Genomic DNA, 18,170 nt, shown 5'->3' on the forward strand with positions numbered 1-18,170 from the left:
ACGCAAATGAGTCTTACTATTTCTACACAGCCATGCTAACACAGAATGTTATCAAACTCTTAGATTTTTGCTAGTCTGACTGGTGAACAAGGGTGTAGTTTCTACCTGCATTCCTCTTATTATGACTGAGCTTGAGCATCTTTTCATATTTTGAAGGGCCATGTTTGTTTCTTGGCCTATGAATGGTCTATCCATGTTCTTGGTCAATTTCTCTATTGAGTTATGATCTTTTCTCAGTTTCTAGGCTTACTCTATATTAGGTAGATTAACCTTTCTCTGTAATATTAATTATTAATCTTTTCCCCCAATTTTTCATTTGTCTTTTAATTTTATTTATGGCATGATCAATTATTCTTGAGGAATAAGTAAATTACCAAAACTGAAGAAGTAGAAAACCTTTGTAAGATCAATTACCATAGAAGAAACTACAAGTTTTCAAATCTCTATATTATTTTTTAAAATATTTATTTATTTATTTACTTGGCTGCGTTGGGTCTTAGTCGTGGCATGTGGGATCTTTGTTGTGGCATGCAGGATCTTTTGTTGCAGTGTGCCAGCTTCTCTCTAGTTGTGGCGTGTGGGCTCTAGAATGCATGGGCTCAGTAGTTGTGGCGTGCAGGCCCTCTAGTTGTGGTGCACAGGCTCTAGAGCGTGCGGGCTCAGTAGTTGCAGTGCATGGGCTTAGTTGTCCCCTGGCATGAGAGACCTTAGTTCGCCAACCAGGGATCGAACTCGCATCCCCTGTATTGGAAGGCAGATTCTTAACCACTGGACCACGAGGGAAGTCCCTCAAATCTCTATTTTAAAGAGGGTACCACGTTCAGAGAGTTTTACTGGTGAATTCTATCAAACTTTTGTGGAACAAATAATCACTGTATTATTATTAACTGTGGTTGAATAAAACACATAATATCAAGGAAATGAGAAGACAAGTCACAGACTGGAAGAAATATTTGCAAAAGACAAACCCGATAAATGACTGTTATCCAAAATATAAAAAGAACTCTTAAACTCAACAATGAGAAAACAAAAACCCAATTAAAAAATGGGCCAAAGACCTTAACAGACACCTCATTAAAGAAGATATACAGATGGCAAATAAACACATGAAAACATGCTCCACGTCAATATGTTAACAGAGAATTGCAAATTAAAACAATAGTGAGGGGACTTCCTTGGTGGTCCAGTGGTTAGAATGGACCTTCTAATAAGAATCTGCCTTCCAAAGCAGGAGATGTGGGTTCAATCCCTGGTTTGGGAACTAAGATCCCACATGCCACCGGGCAACTAAGCCTGCGTGCTCTTGAGCCCACATGTCACAACTAGAGAGCCTGCATGCCACAACTACTGAGCCTACATGCTCTGGAGCCCATGCACCACAACTAGAGAGAATAGCCTGCATGCCACAATGAAAGATCTTGCATGCCTCACTGAATATCCCACATGCCACAACTAAGACCCGATGCAGCCAAATAAATAAATAAATAAATATTTTAAAAATAAATAAATAAAACAACAGTGAGGTACCACTACACATCTGTCAGGAGGGCCAAAATCCAAAACACTGACAACATCAAATACTGTCAAGGATGTGGAGCAACAGGAACTCTCATTCACTCCTGGAGGAAATGCAAAATGGTACAGCCACTTTAGAAGACAGTTTGGCTGTTTCTTACAAAACAAATAGAAGACCTATGTCCTCACAAAAACCTGGACTGTTTTATTCATAATTGACAAAACTTGGAAGCAACCAAGATGTTCTTCAGCAGGTGAATGGATAAATTGTGGTACGTGCAGACAATGAAATATTATTCAGTGCTAAAAAGAAATGAGCTATCAAGCCATGAAAAGACATGGATGAATATTACTAAGTGAAAGAAGCCAATATGAAAAGGCCACATTCTGTATGATTCCAACTACATGACATTCTGGAAAAGGCAAAACTATGGAGACAGTAAAAAGATCAGTGGTTGCCAGCATTGGGTGGGAGGGTAAGGAAGGAAGAAGGAATGAAGAGGCGGAGCACAGAAGATTTTTAGGGCAGTGAAAATACTCTGTATGATACCATAATGATGGATACATGTAATTATACATTTGTCCAAATGCATAGAATGAACATCAGAGTGAACCCTAATGTAAACTATGGACTTTGAGTGATTATGATGGGTCAGTGTAGGTAGAAATGTACCATTCTGGTGAGTAATGCTGATAACAGGGAAGGTTACACATGTTTGGGAACAAGGGGTATATGGGAAATCTCTGTACCTCCTTCTCAATTTTGTTGTAAACTTAAAACTGCTCTAAGAAAATTAAGTCTTTAAAAGCTATTTTATATATATACACACACACACACACACACACACACACACACAAATATACACACACAGAAATCAGATCAGGGGGTGCCAGGAGCTGCGATGGGGGAGGGGTTGATTATAAAAGAGCACAACAGAACTTGGGGTAATGAAAATGTTCTCTGTGTTGATTGTGGTGGTTACTACATAACTGTATATATTTGTCAAAATTTCTATATACTTAAAAAGGATAAAGTTTACTATATGTAAGTTATGCCTCACTAAACTTGACCTTTAAACATTTCTAAGAATGTATATCTTTTAAAATTCATTGAACAAATATTTACTGCATGTCAACTATGTGCCTGGTATTATTGTAGGCCCTGGGGATACAAAAGTGGCTAAAATAGACAAAATTCTGTTTTCATAGTGTTTATATTCTGTTGGGAGAAACAGACAATAAACAAGATTAATATGTAAAATATCTAGCATGTTAGTGTTGGTAAGATTTGCTATCAGAGTAGATATGGGGTGTGAGGGAGAGGAGCCTAGAATTGCCCTTAACAATTGAAAGACAGAGTTGCCATTTATTGAGATGAGAAGACTGGTTAGAGGATCAGATTGAGAGTGAAGAGGGAGAGAATGGGAAGCTCTGTTTTGGACATGTCACATTTGAAATGCCTGCTAGATAGCCAATTAGGCCTTCCTGGAGGATGTCCAGCAGACAGCTGGATATACAAGTTTGGAGCATAGGTGAGGTCTGACTAAAGATATAATTTTGGAGTCTGGAAGGACATGCAGCAATCTTCCTCTCATTTTAAGAGGGCGGTCCCAAGAATAGCGTTGGCTCTTAAAGGCACAAGAGGACAAATTAAGAAGAAAAAAAAAAATAGAATTTTGGGATAGCCACCATATGGGAGTAAATACAGATAAAAAATAGAAGATGTCTGAGGAATGAGCCTCAGTGCTCTCCAATATTAATAGGTCTGAGAAATGAAGAGGAACCAGCAGACTGAGACAGAGTGGCCAGAGGTAAAAGGGAAACCAATCATCTCTGGAGTCCTGGAAGCTGAAAGAAGTGAAAGTTACAAGATGGAGAGTGAATGATCTACAACAACTCTGGATTCGGCAATGTGGAGATCACTGGTAATCTAAAGTAGTTTCAAGGGAACAGTGAGCGTGAAAGAAAAAGTTAGAGAAGTTTGTAAACATTTAGAAACAAGCACTGTTCACTATAATGTTAAAACTAAAATGTTAAATCTGCTCTTCCATTTTTTAACAGTTCCAAGTACTTAAGAATGGTCCTTTCATTATCTGTCCTGATTTTTCCTTGGTTCTATTTCCTGGGTTGGGCAGGGAAAGATGAAGTCAGCTGCTGGAAGATAGTCCCTGCTAAACACTGGCAGAAATTGATCTTACTCAGACCATCCCAGTTGCGTTTCACTTCCCCAATTTATATTTTATTTTTAAGAACTCTGACATAAAACAACAAGTACGTGTATTCTAGTTAAACATTGCAGGTTGAATACATGCATTTATTGTCTCTTCCTCACAAAATAGTAAAGGGATTTCTTTTAAGCACAAAACTCCAAAGTCAAAGAGGAGCCAAAAGTAGAGGGAAAACAAAATTCGGAAAGGTGGAAAGCAACTGAATTTACAAGTCTTGTGAAACCAGGAAAAAAAGTCTTGAGAAACTTTTTTTTATTGCAATCATGAAACAAGAACAAAGAATATGAGAAAACTCTTATTTTTTCCTAGAAAATAAAACAACAAAAAAAATGGAAAACAGGAAAGAAGAGATAAAATGAGAGGATCAGTCCAGGAGGCTCAGTAACTCCGCCTCCCCAAACACACACATAAAAAATAATTGTAGAAAAAGAAAACATAGAAAATGAAAGAAATTATCAAAGAAATAATATAAGACAGTTTACCAGTCCAAAAAGACACGTTTACAGATTGAAAGAGTTCATGAGTACTAAACACAAGAAATGAAAATGTTCTACACCAATGCCACATCACTGCGAAATTTCAGTGTGCTGGGGATAAAGAAAAGTTTCTAAAAGCTTCTAAGGAGGGTGGGGAGAAGAACAGGTAACCTACAAAAGACTAGCATTCAATACAGCATAAGATTTCTCAACAGCAACCCTGGAAACTAGAAGACATTGGAACACTTACCTCAACATTCTTTAGGAAAATTATTTCTAATCTACAATTCTATACCCTACCAAAATAGTAATTTAAAAATTTTAAATATCAATCAAGTGAGAGTAGAATAAAACTTTTCAGATATGTGAGGTCTCAAAAAATTTGCTTCCTATGCACCCTTTCTCAGGAAGCTACTGAAATGTTATCTACCAAAATGAGGGAGTAAACTGAGATTAAAAGACATAAGATTTAAGAAACAGGATGTTCAACAAAGTGGAGAAGCAAAGTGAACCCTCATCCTGATGGTGAAAGAAGACACTAGGATGACAGCTATGCAGTATGTAGAGAAGTAACTAGGCCAGATTGGAGCAAATCTGAGAGGTAAATGAGAGGTCTTTTGGGTAAGGGCAGAATTTACATAGAAAACTAAGCAAACAACAACAAAAACAGATAATTATTAATTCCAGGGAAAACAAAAAGACACGTAGGGAAAGAAAAGTAAGCCTGATTTTTTACATGACTCTCCTCTAAATAGTATACATGATCATAATGTAAACGTTCAATATTGACCTAAGTAAATTTAACTATACAAGGAGATGGAAAGATGAGAAAGATGCATTTGTATTTGGTAAGTGGGAAAAGAAAAGAGAGGCCAATCCTCACCATCCATGGTGGGAAGTCAACAAATAATACCTAAAATTGAAAAAAAACAATAAATAGGACACGAATAGGTTTTTTAGAAACATGGAGATAACACTAATAGCACCAGATAAAAGAATTGAAAGTTGTTGCTTCTTGAGAGGATGGTGCGGGTATAGTTGAGGCTGCTGCTTTTCCTAACAAATCTTATAGACTACTTATATTAACATGCTTAATTTTTTATTTAATATAAAAATTAAGAGAAAACAAGTTAGATTAATATGTAGTATCACAGAAAGGGGTCCATGATATAAAAGTTTAAAAACCAAATTAAGGAATAACAACACAATTCTATTTTTTAAATTATGTATGTATTTACAAACATTTGTACATGCAAAGAATCCACACTAAACTGTTCATAATGGTTATTCACAGGGAGTGGGATGGGGGAGACTCATTTTTTTTTTTTTGAGACTCATTTTTTACTTTACATATGTCCATTTTGTTTACTTTTTTGGTAACAATTATTAATCATTTACATATTTTAAGGTGTATTTGTTCATGTGTGTATATCAAATATAATGTTGTTTGCTTGATAACTTTTTCAATTATGCTTTATATCCACAAGCACACTGAAAGTTTTTTAAGGACCAATGTCATCTTAGAAGCTTTACTGTATATGCATCGCAGTGCCCACCACTGGGCTGTCTACCAATTGGGCAGGTGCTCAATAAAGGCTGAAATTGCAATACTGAATCCCACATCAGAGCAACAAAGAGCATGTTGTACCATTCATCGCCACCAGATGGCAGGTCTCTATCAGAAGTCCTTGTCTATGGAGATATACTCATTATCCTTACTCCCACTCCAACCTTTCCAGAGTACTTTATCTCACTGTATTGTTATAAATTATTTAAGCTTTTCTCTCTCAGACCAGACTAAGCTCCTCCAGGATAAAAACAAGTAATGATAATTCATCTTAGACCCATAAGTGTTGAATACTAGCCTGAACTAAGTAGGTAAATATTTTTAGAATAAATAAATGGATAGATGGATGCATATTTCTCTGAAAACTAATAAAATTCCACAATCATCTCCATACTTTCTTCAACAACAATCAATAAAGAAACATTAACTTGGAACTTCTGTGTCCTATCTAATGTCCAGAGATGGGAGTTTTGAACAGTGAGAGAATTAAAAATATAATAAAGGGGTTTCAGCCAACCGAAATCTCTCCTTGGATGAGCCCCTCCAACTCCAAACCTTTCTAGGCTAATGATGATGCAGCTTCTGCAACCTGGGCACCTCAGTTTGATGGGAGAATATGCTGCTATCCTTGGAGAGATTCCTGTGTGGTTGGGATTGACAAGGGCAAGCCCTAAGGAGCTTCCCAACTGATGAAGGAAATATACCTTCAAGCAAGAAACAGCTAGTCATGGCTTGCAGATTTATCCCCTCTAATGTACCCCAGCCCTCACAGGCCCATGTGTTCCAGCAACTGCTCCCATTTTCCACACAGGAAGGCCTATTTTCTTCCCCACACTTGGAAACCTAGATCTCAAAGGGAAAATTGAAGTATTCTCCTCTTCCTTCCCTGGGTATATTGTTGAGGAACTTTGCAAGTCATTGAGGCTAAATTGGGGGGTCAAAGGGAGGGTCAGGAGCTCAAGCAGCTGTGGCATTTGGACTGGGAGTCACCAGGGGGTGGGAAGAGACAAGCTTCCAGGGAGGAGGGGTGGAGACCAGAGATTAAAAATTCCTGAGCTCTGCTCAGTGTCACTGCTCAGAAGAATATGCATGGAGGCTCATTCTCTCTACCCCCCATCTCTACCCCTTATCTAATTAGCAGAAGAGTGTTAAAAGTCAGAAATCCTATCTCTTTCTCTTCTGGCATTCTCCAGCCATCTCCACCCTCTCTCCACCCTCTCACTCAACTCCCACACCCCCCAACTTGCTCCATAGTCTAAGCAGCCCCTCTAGTCTCAGAGCTCTGAAAAAGGAGCCTGGAAAAGAAATGTGGAGGAACCGGGGATCTGGGGAGTTTAGTGAGAATGCACATCTGGAAGAAGCATTAGCTTAGGATGCACACCACCATCACTGCAGGGTGACCAACCATCCTGGTTTGCCCAGGACTGTTCTGGTTTAAGCACTGAAAGTCCCATACGACGGGAAACACCTCAGTCCTGGGCAAACCAGGATGGTAGCATCAAGGCTCTCTTGGCCCCAACTCACTCTGTAACCCTGAGTAAATCCTCTCTCTCTGGACCTCAGTTATATCCTTGTAAAAATGGGAGCCTCTAGCTCAGAAACTCTATGCCTCTATAAATGGCCTCTAGATTTCCTGAAGCTGGGCACAGCAAGAGTGACTCTGGCTTACTCCTCACTGATTACTGCCCCCAGTGTTCCCCTAAGACTCCTGGTATCTCAACATTCTGGAACATGAGGTGGAAGGGGCCTTTAGGATTATCCCGTCCTACTCCTCTCTAGCTCTATGAATACCATTCCAGTGGAATACAGTGCATTTATTCATTGCATTCCACTTACCACTTGATGCCCTATATTATAGTTAGATACAGACCTTATCTCCTTTTTACTAGATACTAAGCTCCTTGAGGGCAGGTAGCAAGACTGGCTCAGCAAAGGTTAAAGCCTTGCACATAACTGGAACAAACAAATATTTGGTGTTAAATTCTACAGAGAAATCTTTTGCACTTTACCTCCCAGTGGCCTAGAGGGAGGATACAGGGATCCAGCTGTGTGGTGGGAGGCAGCTTGTCCAGTCTCAGAGAACCTATTGTGAAATTTTTAGGAATTTTGCAAACTGGTTGTTAAACACAGCTGTTATTAAAATTAGATTATAGGGCTTCCCTGGTGGCACAATGATTGAGAGTCTATCTGCCGATGCAGGGGACACAGGTTCATGCCCCAGTCCGGGAAGATTCCACATGCCGTGGAGCAGCTAGGCCCATGAGCCATGGCTGCTGAGCCTGTGCGTCTGGAGCCTGTGCTCCACAACGGGAGAGGCCACAACGCTGAGAGGCCCGTATACCGCAAAAAAAAAAAAATTAAATTATATAAACTTACAATTAAACTTATAAATAAATTAATTATATTAAAAACAAAGGAGAAAATAAAAAGGAATTCCCTGGCCATGCAGTGGTTAGGACTCGGCACTCTCACTGCCGGGGCCTGGGGTTCGATCCTTGGTCAGGGAACTAAAATCCCATAAGCTGCATGACATGGTCAAACAAAAACAAAGATAAGTAGTCAAAATTTATCACTTCTTAATTATTTTACTAGATTTTAATATTATCTATACCCTTAAGGTTACTTAAATCTATTATACCTACGATAAAAATACTGTATAATGTGCCACTATTTGTCTCTTCCCAAGTCCACATTGGTAGTTTGAAATCAGCCATGGTGGAAGTATTTACACCATGCAAATCAGCAAACACTACCAATCATGTCTCCTGTCACACTGAAACTGGTTGTTGAACATCTACCAGCACACCACTAGCTCAGATATACTGCTATTCTGTCTGTCTGGTCATAGGCCCACTCTACCTCCACTATTGTCATCTACTCTGGTCTTCATTTCCTGATTTCCATTCCCAGAAGAGAGAAACCAACAGTTGAAAGAATTGAATCGTCACTTAAAAACTAATGAGATGGGCTTCCCTGGTGGCGCAGTGGTTGAAAATCCTCCTGCCAATGCAGGGGACATGGTTCGTGCCCCGGTCCAGGAAGATCCCACATGCCGTGGAGCACCTGGGCCCGTGAGCTATGGCCACTGAGCCTGTGCGTCCAGAGCCTGTGCTCCGCAACGAGAGAGAACACAACAGTGAGAGGCCCATGTACCACAAAAAAACAAAACAAAACAAAAAACAAAACTAATGAGATAATAGAGCTGAGGTTAAGGAAATGGATGCACAAGCTGGCTATAAATGATGTGTAAACTTCAGTGTGGAGCACCAATCTCTGGCTCTTCTCTCCCTCCAGGAGACCCTCTACCACAATGAATGACTATGATCAGTCCAGCACAGCGGTCTTATGTAGACAGAGTCCCAAAGGACTCTGAAGAAGCCATTGGTTGCCCTCCAGGTATCCATCTCACAGGCTTATCCAGATGGTCAACTGAAGGATTTAAAGATACATAAGATTCCCATGCTGACAGCTGGAGAAGACAAGACTTTCACATCTCTGGCCTACAATCACCTCTGGGGTTAATAAATTTTGTAAATCATAAAATTAGGATTATAACATGTAAGAGCTGGTAGAATCCTCAGAGGTGATTCAGCACTCAACATCTTCCCAACTCTCTCATTTCTCAAATGAAGTAATTGAGTCCACATGACAGTAAATAGCTTGCCCAGGGTCACATCATAAATTAGTGGCCAACATCCAAGTCTCCTAATACGTGGAGCAGAGGCCTTTCTTTAACATCCTAAATTCCTTTTAGAGAATTTATAAGATCTTTAGAGAATGTGAGCAGGAGCAAGCACAAAGTTTACACACAAAAAGCTCACCACCTTCCCCTCTCCTTCCTAGAAAATTAAAGAATATTTTTATAGAGTACCAACTAAATGCCAAGTGCTATGGGGAGCACAGAAGAATAAGACCCAGTCACTCATACACAGGAAGTGAATGCGGGATCACTCCTAAAACTCTTTCAAGGGGTGTGGAAGATTCCTCGTGCCTAATGTGACCCCTGTTCTGACCACACAGTCAGTGGCATGGAAATCAACCCTGCTGTCTTAAGAAGTGAAAGTTCAACAATAGATTTTTTTTTAAGTATCATTCAGTTACAATATTAAATCAGTTTCAGGTGTAAGTATTAGATTCTTGATTGGGAAAAGTAGGAAACAGAGAAAAGGCCACTGAGGCAAAACTCAGTGTGCTTTTCCCAAGTAACTCAGTGTGGGACACCTCTCTTCCCCAAGGAGAGAATCCCACAAGCAAGGAAAGGAAGAGAGCTTGCTGGGCCGAGAGCCAGAGCTTTAGTCCATTAAGAACATTTTGCATGTGAGACATTCATACCCATCCTCCTAGAAAAATGAAACAGGGAAAAAGACACAGAATAGGAGCCCAAATTTCTTACTAGATTCCAGCATATCTAAAATCACTGTAAAACTGCTATAAAAATTTCTAAACATTTTCATTTCTGTACTTATCTTCTTACGTAAAGATAATAGTTTGCAGGCTGACTCTAATCCCAGCCCACACTTTGAGTTCACTGCTCTAAAAAGGCCTGGGGACTCCTTAGCGCCTGGAACTCCTTTGGTGGGGGGATTTCTGAGCTCCCTTTCTCATCCAAATCCAGTCCAGGGTGCTGTGAAGTGATCTGGATTGTGGTCACAGAGTAATGAGTTAGGACTGTAACTTCCTGTTTGTACTTTCCTCTGCATCTCTTTAGCCTGCCTTCCCCAGCCTTAGAAAAGAGTTTCACCAACCAAGGAAGATCTCCACCCCTTCATTGCAGTCCCCGACCCTGCCTAATATTGTCTCGGGTTCTTCCTAGGGGCCACAAGTTCTTTTATTCATTCATTCCTTCACTCATTTGTTCATTCATCCAGGCATCTTCTTGAGCACTAAGAATACAAAGTGAATCTTAAAGACAGATTCCTGCCTAAGGAGCTTATGTCCTAGCAACAAAGTGCTATTAGAAAGAAAGGCATCAGTCTTCTTAAATATAGCCCTGGGTGGCCCAAAGGTTGATTCTCACGTATACAAGCAGTTAACAAACTAGAGCTCTAACAAATATAAAATGGTAGACCTACTAGGAATGAAGGGAATTTACCAGAACTTACTTTGGTAGAATATGGTAGAAGGGACTGTTGAGAGGTGGCCTCTGAAGTGTGTCTGCTCCAGGGTCCCACGTGACTTTACAGTCACCAAGGGAGGAGTTAGGAATGGTGCACTTGCTTACTTGGGTAAAATGAGTAGGAGAGGGCCCCAAGTAGAGTTCCTCTATAATTATTAACACCTTGAGGAGGAAGGCAGGGTAAGGAGTGGGGTCTCATTAACAGGTGAGGACACCGTAACTTTGAGGGATAGATGACCTATTTTTAGAATTAGCAGAGTTAGGAAACTTGCTTGCTCTGGGCTACAAGATTCTGAAAAATGAGCCCTCAAGCAGGAAGAGACAAAAGTCTGACTTATAGAGGGTAGAAACCTCCTGGGTAGGGAAAGGCTTCAGCCCATCTGTCAGCCTGGGAGGGAAGAAGGCCTGGCAGGGCGGGGCAGGGCGGGGCTTCCCTTGGAGGCTTTGGGCTGAGTCCCTCCTCCCTGGTCCCCCATTGGGTCAGTGGCTCCTACAGCCCTGCCAGTGAGGGACAAATGAGAAGAGCTGTTGATTTTTTCCCCCTTGGCCATTCAGCATTTCCCTACATAAATACTGAGAAAGATCCTGCCCTCTCCTCACTTCTCTGGACTTGGCCCTGGGCTAGACTTGGTCCCCTGGGGGTAGGAAGGGCCATGGGGGACTTGTTTATGCTCAGGGTGGCTGTGGGCATATGCTATGCAACTTTCAGTGCCTCTGCCTGGTAAGTCCTTCCCTCTCCCTCCCCCCCCCATCCCCCCTCCTCACCAAGGAAGCTTCTACTACCTCATCCCCATTCACCATTACCTCACTTTTTCTCTTTTTGGTAGGTCAGTGAACAATTTCCTGATAACAGGTCCCAAGGTAGGATGATTTCCTGCTCCTGTTTTTACCCATCCAGGTTCCTAAGGGAACTCTTTTGGGGAAGGAAAAGAGGGGAGGGGAGATAGTGCCAGAAGTCACCCACCCAGAGGAACCTATGATTGATTATTCCCTAATGGAGAGCTAACCCATTTGAGTCTTGCTTGCACCCTCTGACCCAGACGACCTGACTAGAGCCAGGGTTGAAGCTCACATCCTTTTCCCTCTGCCAGGCCTATCTAACCTACACCACCAGTGTGGCCCTGGGTGCCCAGAGTGGCATTGAGGAGTGTAAGTTCCAATTTGCTTGGGAACGCTGGAACTGCCCTGAAAATGCTCTCCAGCTTTCCACCCACAACAGGCTGAGAAGTGGTAAGTTTGTGCACCTGTACAAGGGGGTATATGTCCATGAAGTTGGGCTTGAAGTATATATGTATGTGTACAGTGAAATGAAAAAGTTAGCAGTAATCTGCCACTTCCTTGTTGTGTGACCTCAAGTGAGTTACTTCTCCCTCTCTCAACCTCAGTGTTGTCATCCGGGTCAATAAGGTCAGCTGTTTAGCTCACCAAGAGTGTTGTGAGGGTTGAATGAGGTGAATACAAAGGTATCTCTATAGAAATGTAATTATTCTATTTTTTAATGCATGTCTGTATTTGTGTTTGTACACACTTATCTTGTACTGATTTGCATGAAACAAAAATGGGGAAAGGGCTCTGTGTTTGCAGCCCCTGAGGGAGTTTCAACTGTCATAAAATCCCAACAACAGAGAAACTGAGAGATCACACATTGAGCTATGCTTCAACTTGAGTGTGTATGTGTGTGTGTGTGTGTGTGTGTGTGTGCAGTTGTTTGTAACTATGTATAGTAATTTGCATGAAAGTTGTTTATGTAGAAACTATTAATGAAGAGTTGCCTGAGAAAAGCTGGGGGGAAGGGAGTAAAAAAGATGGGGAAAAAAATATCTTCCTGTGGGGAAGATATTTTTATATATATATATTTTTTTTTTTAAATTTTACTTCTCATCCTACAAATAGGATGAGAAGTAAAATGGGACAATGTTTATAAAAAGTTAGGAAGATACAAGCTCAGTAAGTGGTAGGCATTATCATGATGATTATTACATGGCTCCAACTCCATGTCAGAGAAAAGAAAATACCCTTTTCTCTTTCATAAGCCAGCCTCATAGCTCTGAGTCCTCACTGCCTAAGGACAAGAAGCAATGACTAATGAACAGAAGCCTAGGCTGGATATCAGGGGGTTAGTGTCCTGGTCCCAACACCATAACTGGTGAGGAGAGTGGCCTTCGTCTCATTACTTTATCTCTGGGTTTTACTTTCGCCATCTGTAGCATAGGGATGCTCATTCCTGCCTAGATGAAGTAAGGATGCTGGAAAGGCATGCACTGTTCTCTCAAGTAGAAGAGCATTCTCTTAATAAACCCAAAGAGGGAGGGGGAGAGGAGAGAGAAATGAAATGGCATTGCTTTTCCAAAACCTCTGCTTTGGGTCATCAGGGTCCTAGTTTCCAGCCCTCTCTTTCTTTCCAAAGCCACCAGGGAGACTTCCTTCATTCATGCTATCAGCTCTGCTGGAGTCATGTATACCATCACCAAGAACTGTAGCATGGGCGACTTTGAAAACTGTGGCTGTGATGAGTCAAAAAATGGAAAAACAGGTAAGTTGTGCTCTCTGATGGGGGTGGGAAGAGGTGAGGGGTATAGAGCTGAGCGTAGGCTAAACTCTTCCAGGGAAAGGCTGAGGGACACAGCTTCTTCAGACCCCTAGACTCTAGCAATAGCTTCACTGGTGGGAGCTCCTAGATCTAGACCCTCCTAAGAACTGAGCTGGATCCATGATTCCAGGATCAGCAAGTAGCATCAAGCTCTAAAGTCAACAGGGCAACTAGGAAGGAGGAGGCCAAAGAGAGTTTAAAGCTAACCCTTGTATTTCAGGCTTAGAATGACTTGTGCATAATCCAGAGCTACCCAGTTATCTGTAGACAGCCTAAGAGACTTAGATTTGTCACTGATGAGGGAAGAGATGGCTCTAACAAGACTACTGTAGCATAATGGTACAGAATTCTAGAATGTTTGAACTGCAGTGAACATTTGAGATCCTCTAGGCCAGCCCCAGCGTGCCTACCTTTACTTTGGGTATAGAGTTGAACTGTCTAGAGTTGGGCAGTGCCTGAAGGGTGGGCAGTTGGCTTTGGGAATAGGACCCCCCCCCCACCCAAAATACCTCCATTTCCCTGTTTCACCTTTTTTTTTTTTTTGGCCGCCCTGCATGGCTTGCAGGATCTTAGTTCCCTGACCAAGGATTGAACCCCGGCCTTGGCAGTGAGAGCACAGAGTCCTAACCACTGGACTACCAGGGAATTCCCTCCCTCTCTCACCTTTAGCTATAGCTTTACACATTTCTAGGACTCTTGGGTATGGTTTGTCTATGTCAGCTAAAATGACCTTGACTCTTCTCCAGGGACTTAACAGGAAGCTATACGCAGAACTTATTCTTTCCTTATGTGTAGGAGGCCATGGCTGGATCTGGGGAGGCTGCAGCGACGATGTAGAGTTTGGGGAAAGAATCTCCAAACTCTTCGTGGACAGCCTGGAGAAGGGGAAGGATGCCAGAGCCCTGATGAATCTTCATAACAACAGGGCAGGCAGGCTGGTACGTATAAGAGTTGACCAATGAGCCAACAGGCTCAGTATTTACAAAAGCCTCACATCCATACAGACCTTCACAACTTATCAAGAGCTGTCTCATACGTGTTTCATCCTCACACCACCCAGCAGGACTGGGATAGCTACCCCCATTCTCTGGATGACAAAACCAGTTAAGGCAGAGCCGTGGCTTGGCCAAGGCAATACAACTAATAAGTATCAGAACCAGGCAATGAACAGAGATCTTCTAGCCTAGTCCTTTTATCACTAAACCTTATATGCTAACTCCTTCTACAGGCAGGTTTCTGGGAACACAGAACAATACAGAACAAAGACCTTGCTTCCATGACTTAAAATTTTAACCATTTCAACTGCATTTCTAGGAAATTAACAGGGGTTTATCATACAACCTATGTCCTAATGTCTTTTGGGGCTTGGAGGGGTTGGGACTGATCTAAGCTTCTCTGGAAGGTCTAATCTCCCCCAAGACTTCTGGTGGGGTAGCAATCCTTAGAGTGTTCTGAACTGAAATCTGGAGTCTAGTTGTATTAGAAGCTAAGAGCATAGAAATTTCCATTTGAACTTATACCGAGATGTCCTGGTTGCCCATGGCAAAGGGAAGAGGTTTTTTCAAGGCAATTGCAACCATGGGTGATCATCTTGGGGGTAGGGGTTCAGACTCCAGAGCTTCCTTCCCTCTGGGAGAGGGCTCAAAAGACAAATCCAAATACCCATAAATACTCTAGCCCCCAGCTTCTACACAATAACAGTGCCAATAGTCATGTTTTTCATTTTAAATTTACAAAGTACTTTCTTGATCATTCTTATTCTTATGGGCAGAAAGATTAACAAGCTCACAAGTGATGAAGTTGGGCCTTCAGCCTAGGTTTCCTGACTTCGGTAACCTTCTCAACACTTGCCTCACTTCTTCCATAAGAATCATTCAGGGGAACGTTAAAATCACCAATACCATGCCCTTTAAACCTCTGAACTTCCTAATTGAGAAGATATGAGGTAGGGCCCAGATCTTCTTACAGGCCTCCCTCATAATTCTAATGTACTCTAAAGTTAAGAAGCACAACTCTAAAATATTCCATTAATTGCTAACCTTTGGTCTTCTCTACCCAGAGCCAATCTCCTTTTGTCCTCCCTCTTTCTTTCTCTCTCTGTGAAGGCAGTGAGAGCCACCATGAAAAGGACTTGCAAATGTCATGGCATCTCGGGGAGCTGTAGCATCCAGACATGCTGGCTGCAGCTGGCTAACTTCCGGGAGATGGGCAACTACCTAAAGGCCAAGTATGACCGGGCACTGAAAATTGAGATGGATAAGCGGCGGCTAAGGGCTGGGAACAGTGCCGAGGGCCACTGGGCACCCACTGAGGCCTTCCTTCCTAGTGCAGAAGCTGAGCTGATCTTTTTAGAGGAATCACCTGATTACTGTACCCGCAATTCCAGCTTGGGCATCTATGGCACAGAGGGTCGGGAGTGTCTGCAGAACAGCCACAATACATCCAGGTGGGAGCAATGCAGCTGCGGGCGCTTGTGTACAGAGTGTGGCCTGCAGGTGGAAGAGAAGAGAACTGAGGCTATAAGCAGCTGTAACTGCAAATTCCAGTGGTGCTGCACGGTCAAGTGTGAGCAGTGTAGGTATGTGGTGAGCAAGTACTACTGCACACGCTCCCCAGACAGTGCTTGGTCCCAGGGCAAGGGCAGCACACGATAGCACCCCACAGGAACTTACTTGCTCAGTTGCATGACGATGGAGGGGGGACACAGCTTTTCTCTGGGAGAGAAAAGAAAAACAATTGGAAAGTCACAGGATTGATCTGTAGTCCTCTTAATATCTGCTGTACATGGGAAAATGGAGGCCTAAGATTATACAGCATGTTCTTGACAGAGCTGAAATGGGAATCTGGGCCTCCTAACTTGGGTAGACCCCATTTCATCTTTCCTACAAGTTACTTCCTGGTCTTTCTGCCTGTAATTTTGCAGCTTGCTAAAGGGAGAGTGTTGGTTTGGGGTCCATATCCAAAAAGACCTTCAAAGTACTTGCCCCTGGAGTTTCAGACCATGTCCAACCCAGCTGTGTGGCTGAGAATCAGAGAATGGAAGCCAAAAATGAGAGTTCTGTCCAGACTCCTGAAGGAGCAACCTTCCCCTACTCTGGCAGCCTCCAGAAAGACCAACTACAAGTTCATACAGATAAGTGGGGCAGAGGCTACATACCTGCCTAGAGGGAGGTATTTAAGGTGTTGGGTTTTTTACCTCAATATGCACTTTTGAAAAGTTCACCCCACCCAACCCTGGGGAAACCAGTACCCAATATAACCTGATGACTTTTCCAGCTCAGAAACTATCTCTGGAGCCATGGAGAAGGGATGGTCACAGTAAGTAGACAGATGACTACAACTTACCTGTTCAAGGCCCCGCAAGCGGGACTTTCCCCCAAAGAGCTGTAGAACAACTTTCCTTTGTTATTTTCCCAGATTGGGAACTCATCTTCATTCTGCACTAAATGCTTTTAGAATATATATTTAATTGAGACCTTTTATTTCTCTCCTTGGAAACCTTAGGATCAGAAAGGGAATGAGAAACCTTGCTTCTATATCCCAATTATACACAAGACTAAAGGAGAAACTGGAAATATCCAACCCCCTTGATATCAGTGTTTGACAGATAATAAAACTGAGACCCAAGAACTGGCCTATAGGAAAAGAATCCAGATTTCTGGATTTGGAAAGTATTATTTTAATGCAACCTAAGCAACTTGAGGAACAAGCGAGCCCTTCGAACTTGAATCATATTCAAAGTGTGTTTGCTCTCTTAACTTGGGCTTCCTGGGGTGTCTGTACACCAAGGACCTGGGCCCCAAGGCAAGAGACTAGGAAAGTTGTGGATTCTACCTTCCTCATTTACACTTCTACATCTTCTACTGGTAAGCTTTGGGGGAGGAGTAGTTTCCCATAAAGAGAGCCCTAGGGGCTCAACCACTGGTCTCCTAAATCTGAGCATCTTGGCCTTTGGAGTCTCCCCTCTCTGCAAAGGTCAAGCACCCTGCAGGGGGGACGTATTTCAAATATGTTGAATAAACAAGTAAAATGACTGGTCACCAAGAGTGGGGAAACATTCTTAGCTTAATGTTTTAAATTAAAAAACAATTTAAATGTTCAACATCAGAGCGAAATAGTTAGGTCATGGCTATACAATGAAATATTAGCCATTAAAATAATATTCTGAAAAATATTTAGTAACATAAAAAACATGCATGATATAATTAAGTGAATAAAGTTAATTACAAAACAGCATGTTCAGGATGAACCCAATTTTGTTTTAAAAATAGGAAAATATTAGCTATCATGTAATACCAAAATAGAGTGGTTTGTTTTCCTTTTTGTGTTTTTGTGTATTTTTATATTTGTCTACAATAAACAAATATTTTTGTCATCAAAAAATTAATAGTAAGTTATTTTTTTAATGTCAGCAGGGAATAACCAATCCATTTTTTTGTTTGAGTGAAAAGGAAGGTGAAATGTTCATTAAAGAAGTTGGCATCTCAGGAGAAACCATAATCAGGTGCCTTGAAAGTCTACCCTGGTATCTATTACTTCTGCGCATTTAAAACTACCACAGATGCCAGACGCCAGAGATAAAGAGAAATCCATAAAAATGCAGCCTATGTCAAGGAAATGGAAGATTTCCTCTACCTCCCTCCTTCTAAGGAAGGTTAAAAAAACACACTACAGTTAG

At 41.8% G+C, this 18,170-nt stretch overlaps 1 protein-coding gene and 1 non-coding gene across 3 annotated transcripts in view; both read left to right on the forward strand.

The window, feature by feature from the left end:
- Positions 1-17,870, forward strand: part of WNT8A (Wnt family member 8A) — a 45,330-nt gene extending 27,460 nt beyond the window's left edge. The window contains exons 2-6 of one of the 2 annotated variants that reach the window (XM_067033394.1): positions 11,730-11,763; positions 11,994-12,132; positions 13,310-13,435; positions 14,288-14,430; positions 15,598-17,870. In XM_067033394.1, coding sequence (XP_066889495.1) covers positions 11,730-11,763; positions 11,994-12,132; positions 13,310-13,435; positions 14,288-14,430; positions 15,598-16,146 — 991 coding nt within the window. In that variant the 3' untranslated portion in view covers positions 16,147-17,870. The remainder of the gene's footprint in view (positions 1-11,729; positions 11,764-11,993; positions 12,133-13,309; positions 13,436-14,287; positions 14,431-15,597) is intronic. The other variant, XM_067033395.1, reaches the window with a different exon arrangement.
- On the forward strand, positions 3,050-3,165 carry LOC131756505 (small Cajal body-specific RNA 11). The gene has a single exon (XR_009335679.1). It is a non-coding gene; the product is annotated as a small Cajal body-specific RNA 11 (non-coding RNA).
- Positions 17,871-18,170: the final 300 nt, after the last annotated feature.

The sequence above is a fragment of the Kogia breviceps genome, chromosome 4 (genome assembly GCF_026419965.1).
Source record: "Kogia breviceps isolate mKogBre1 chromosome 4, mKogBre1 haplotype 1, whole genome shotgun sequence".
NCBI classification, from domain to species: Eukaryota; Metazoa; Chordata; class Mammalia; order Artiodactyla; family Physeteridae; genus Kogia; species Kogia breviceps.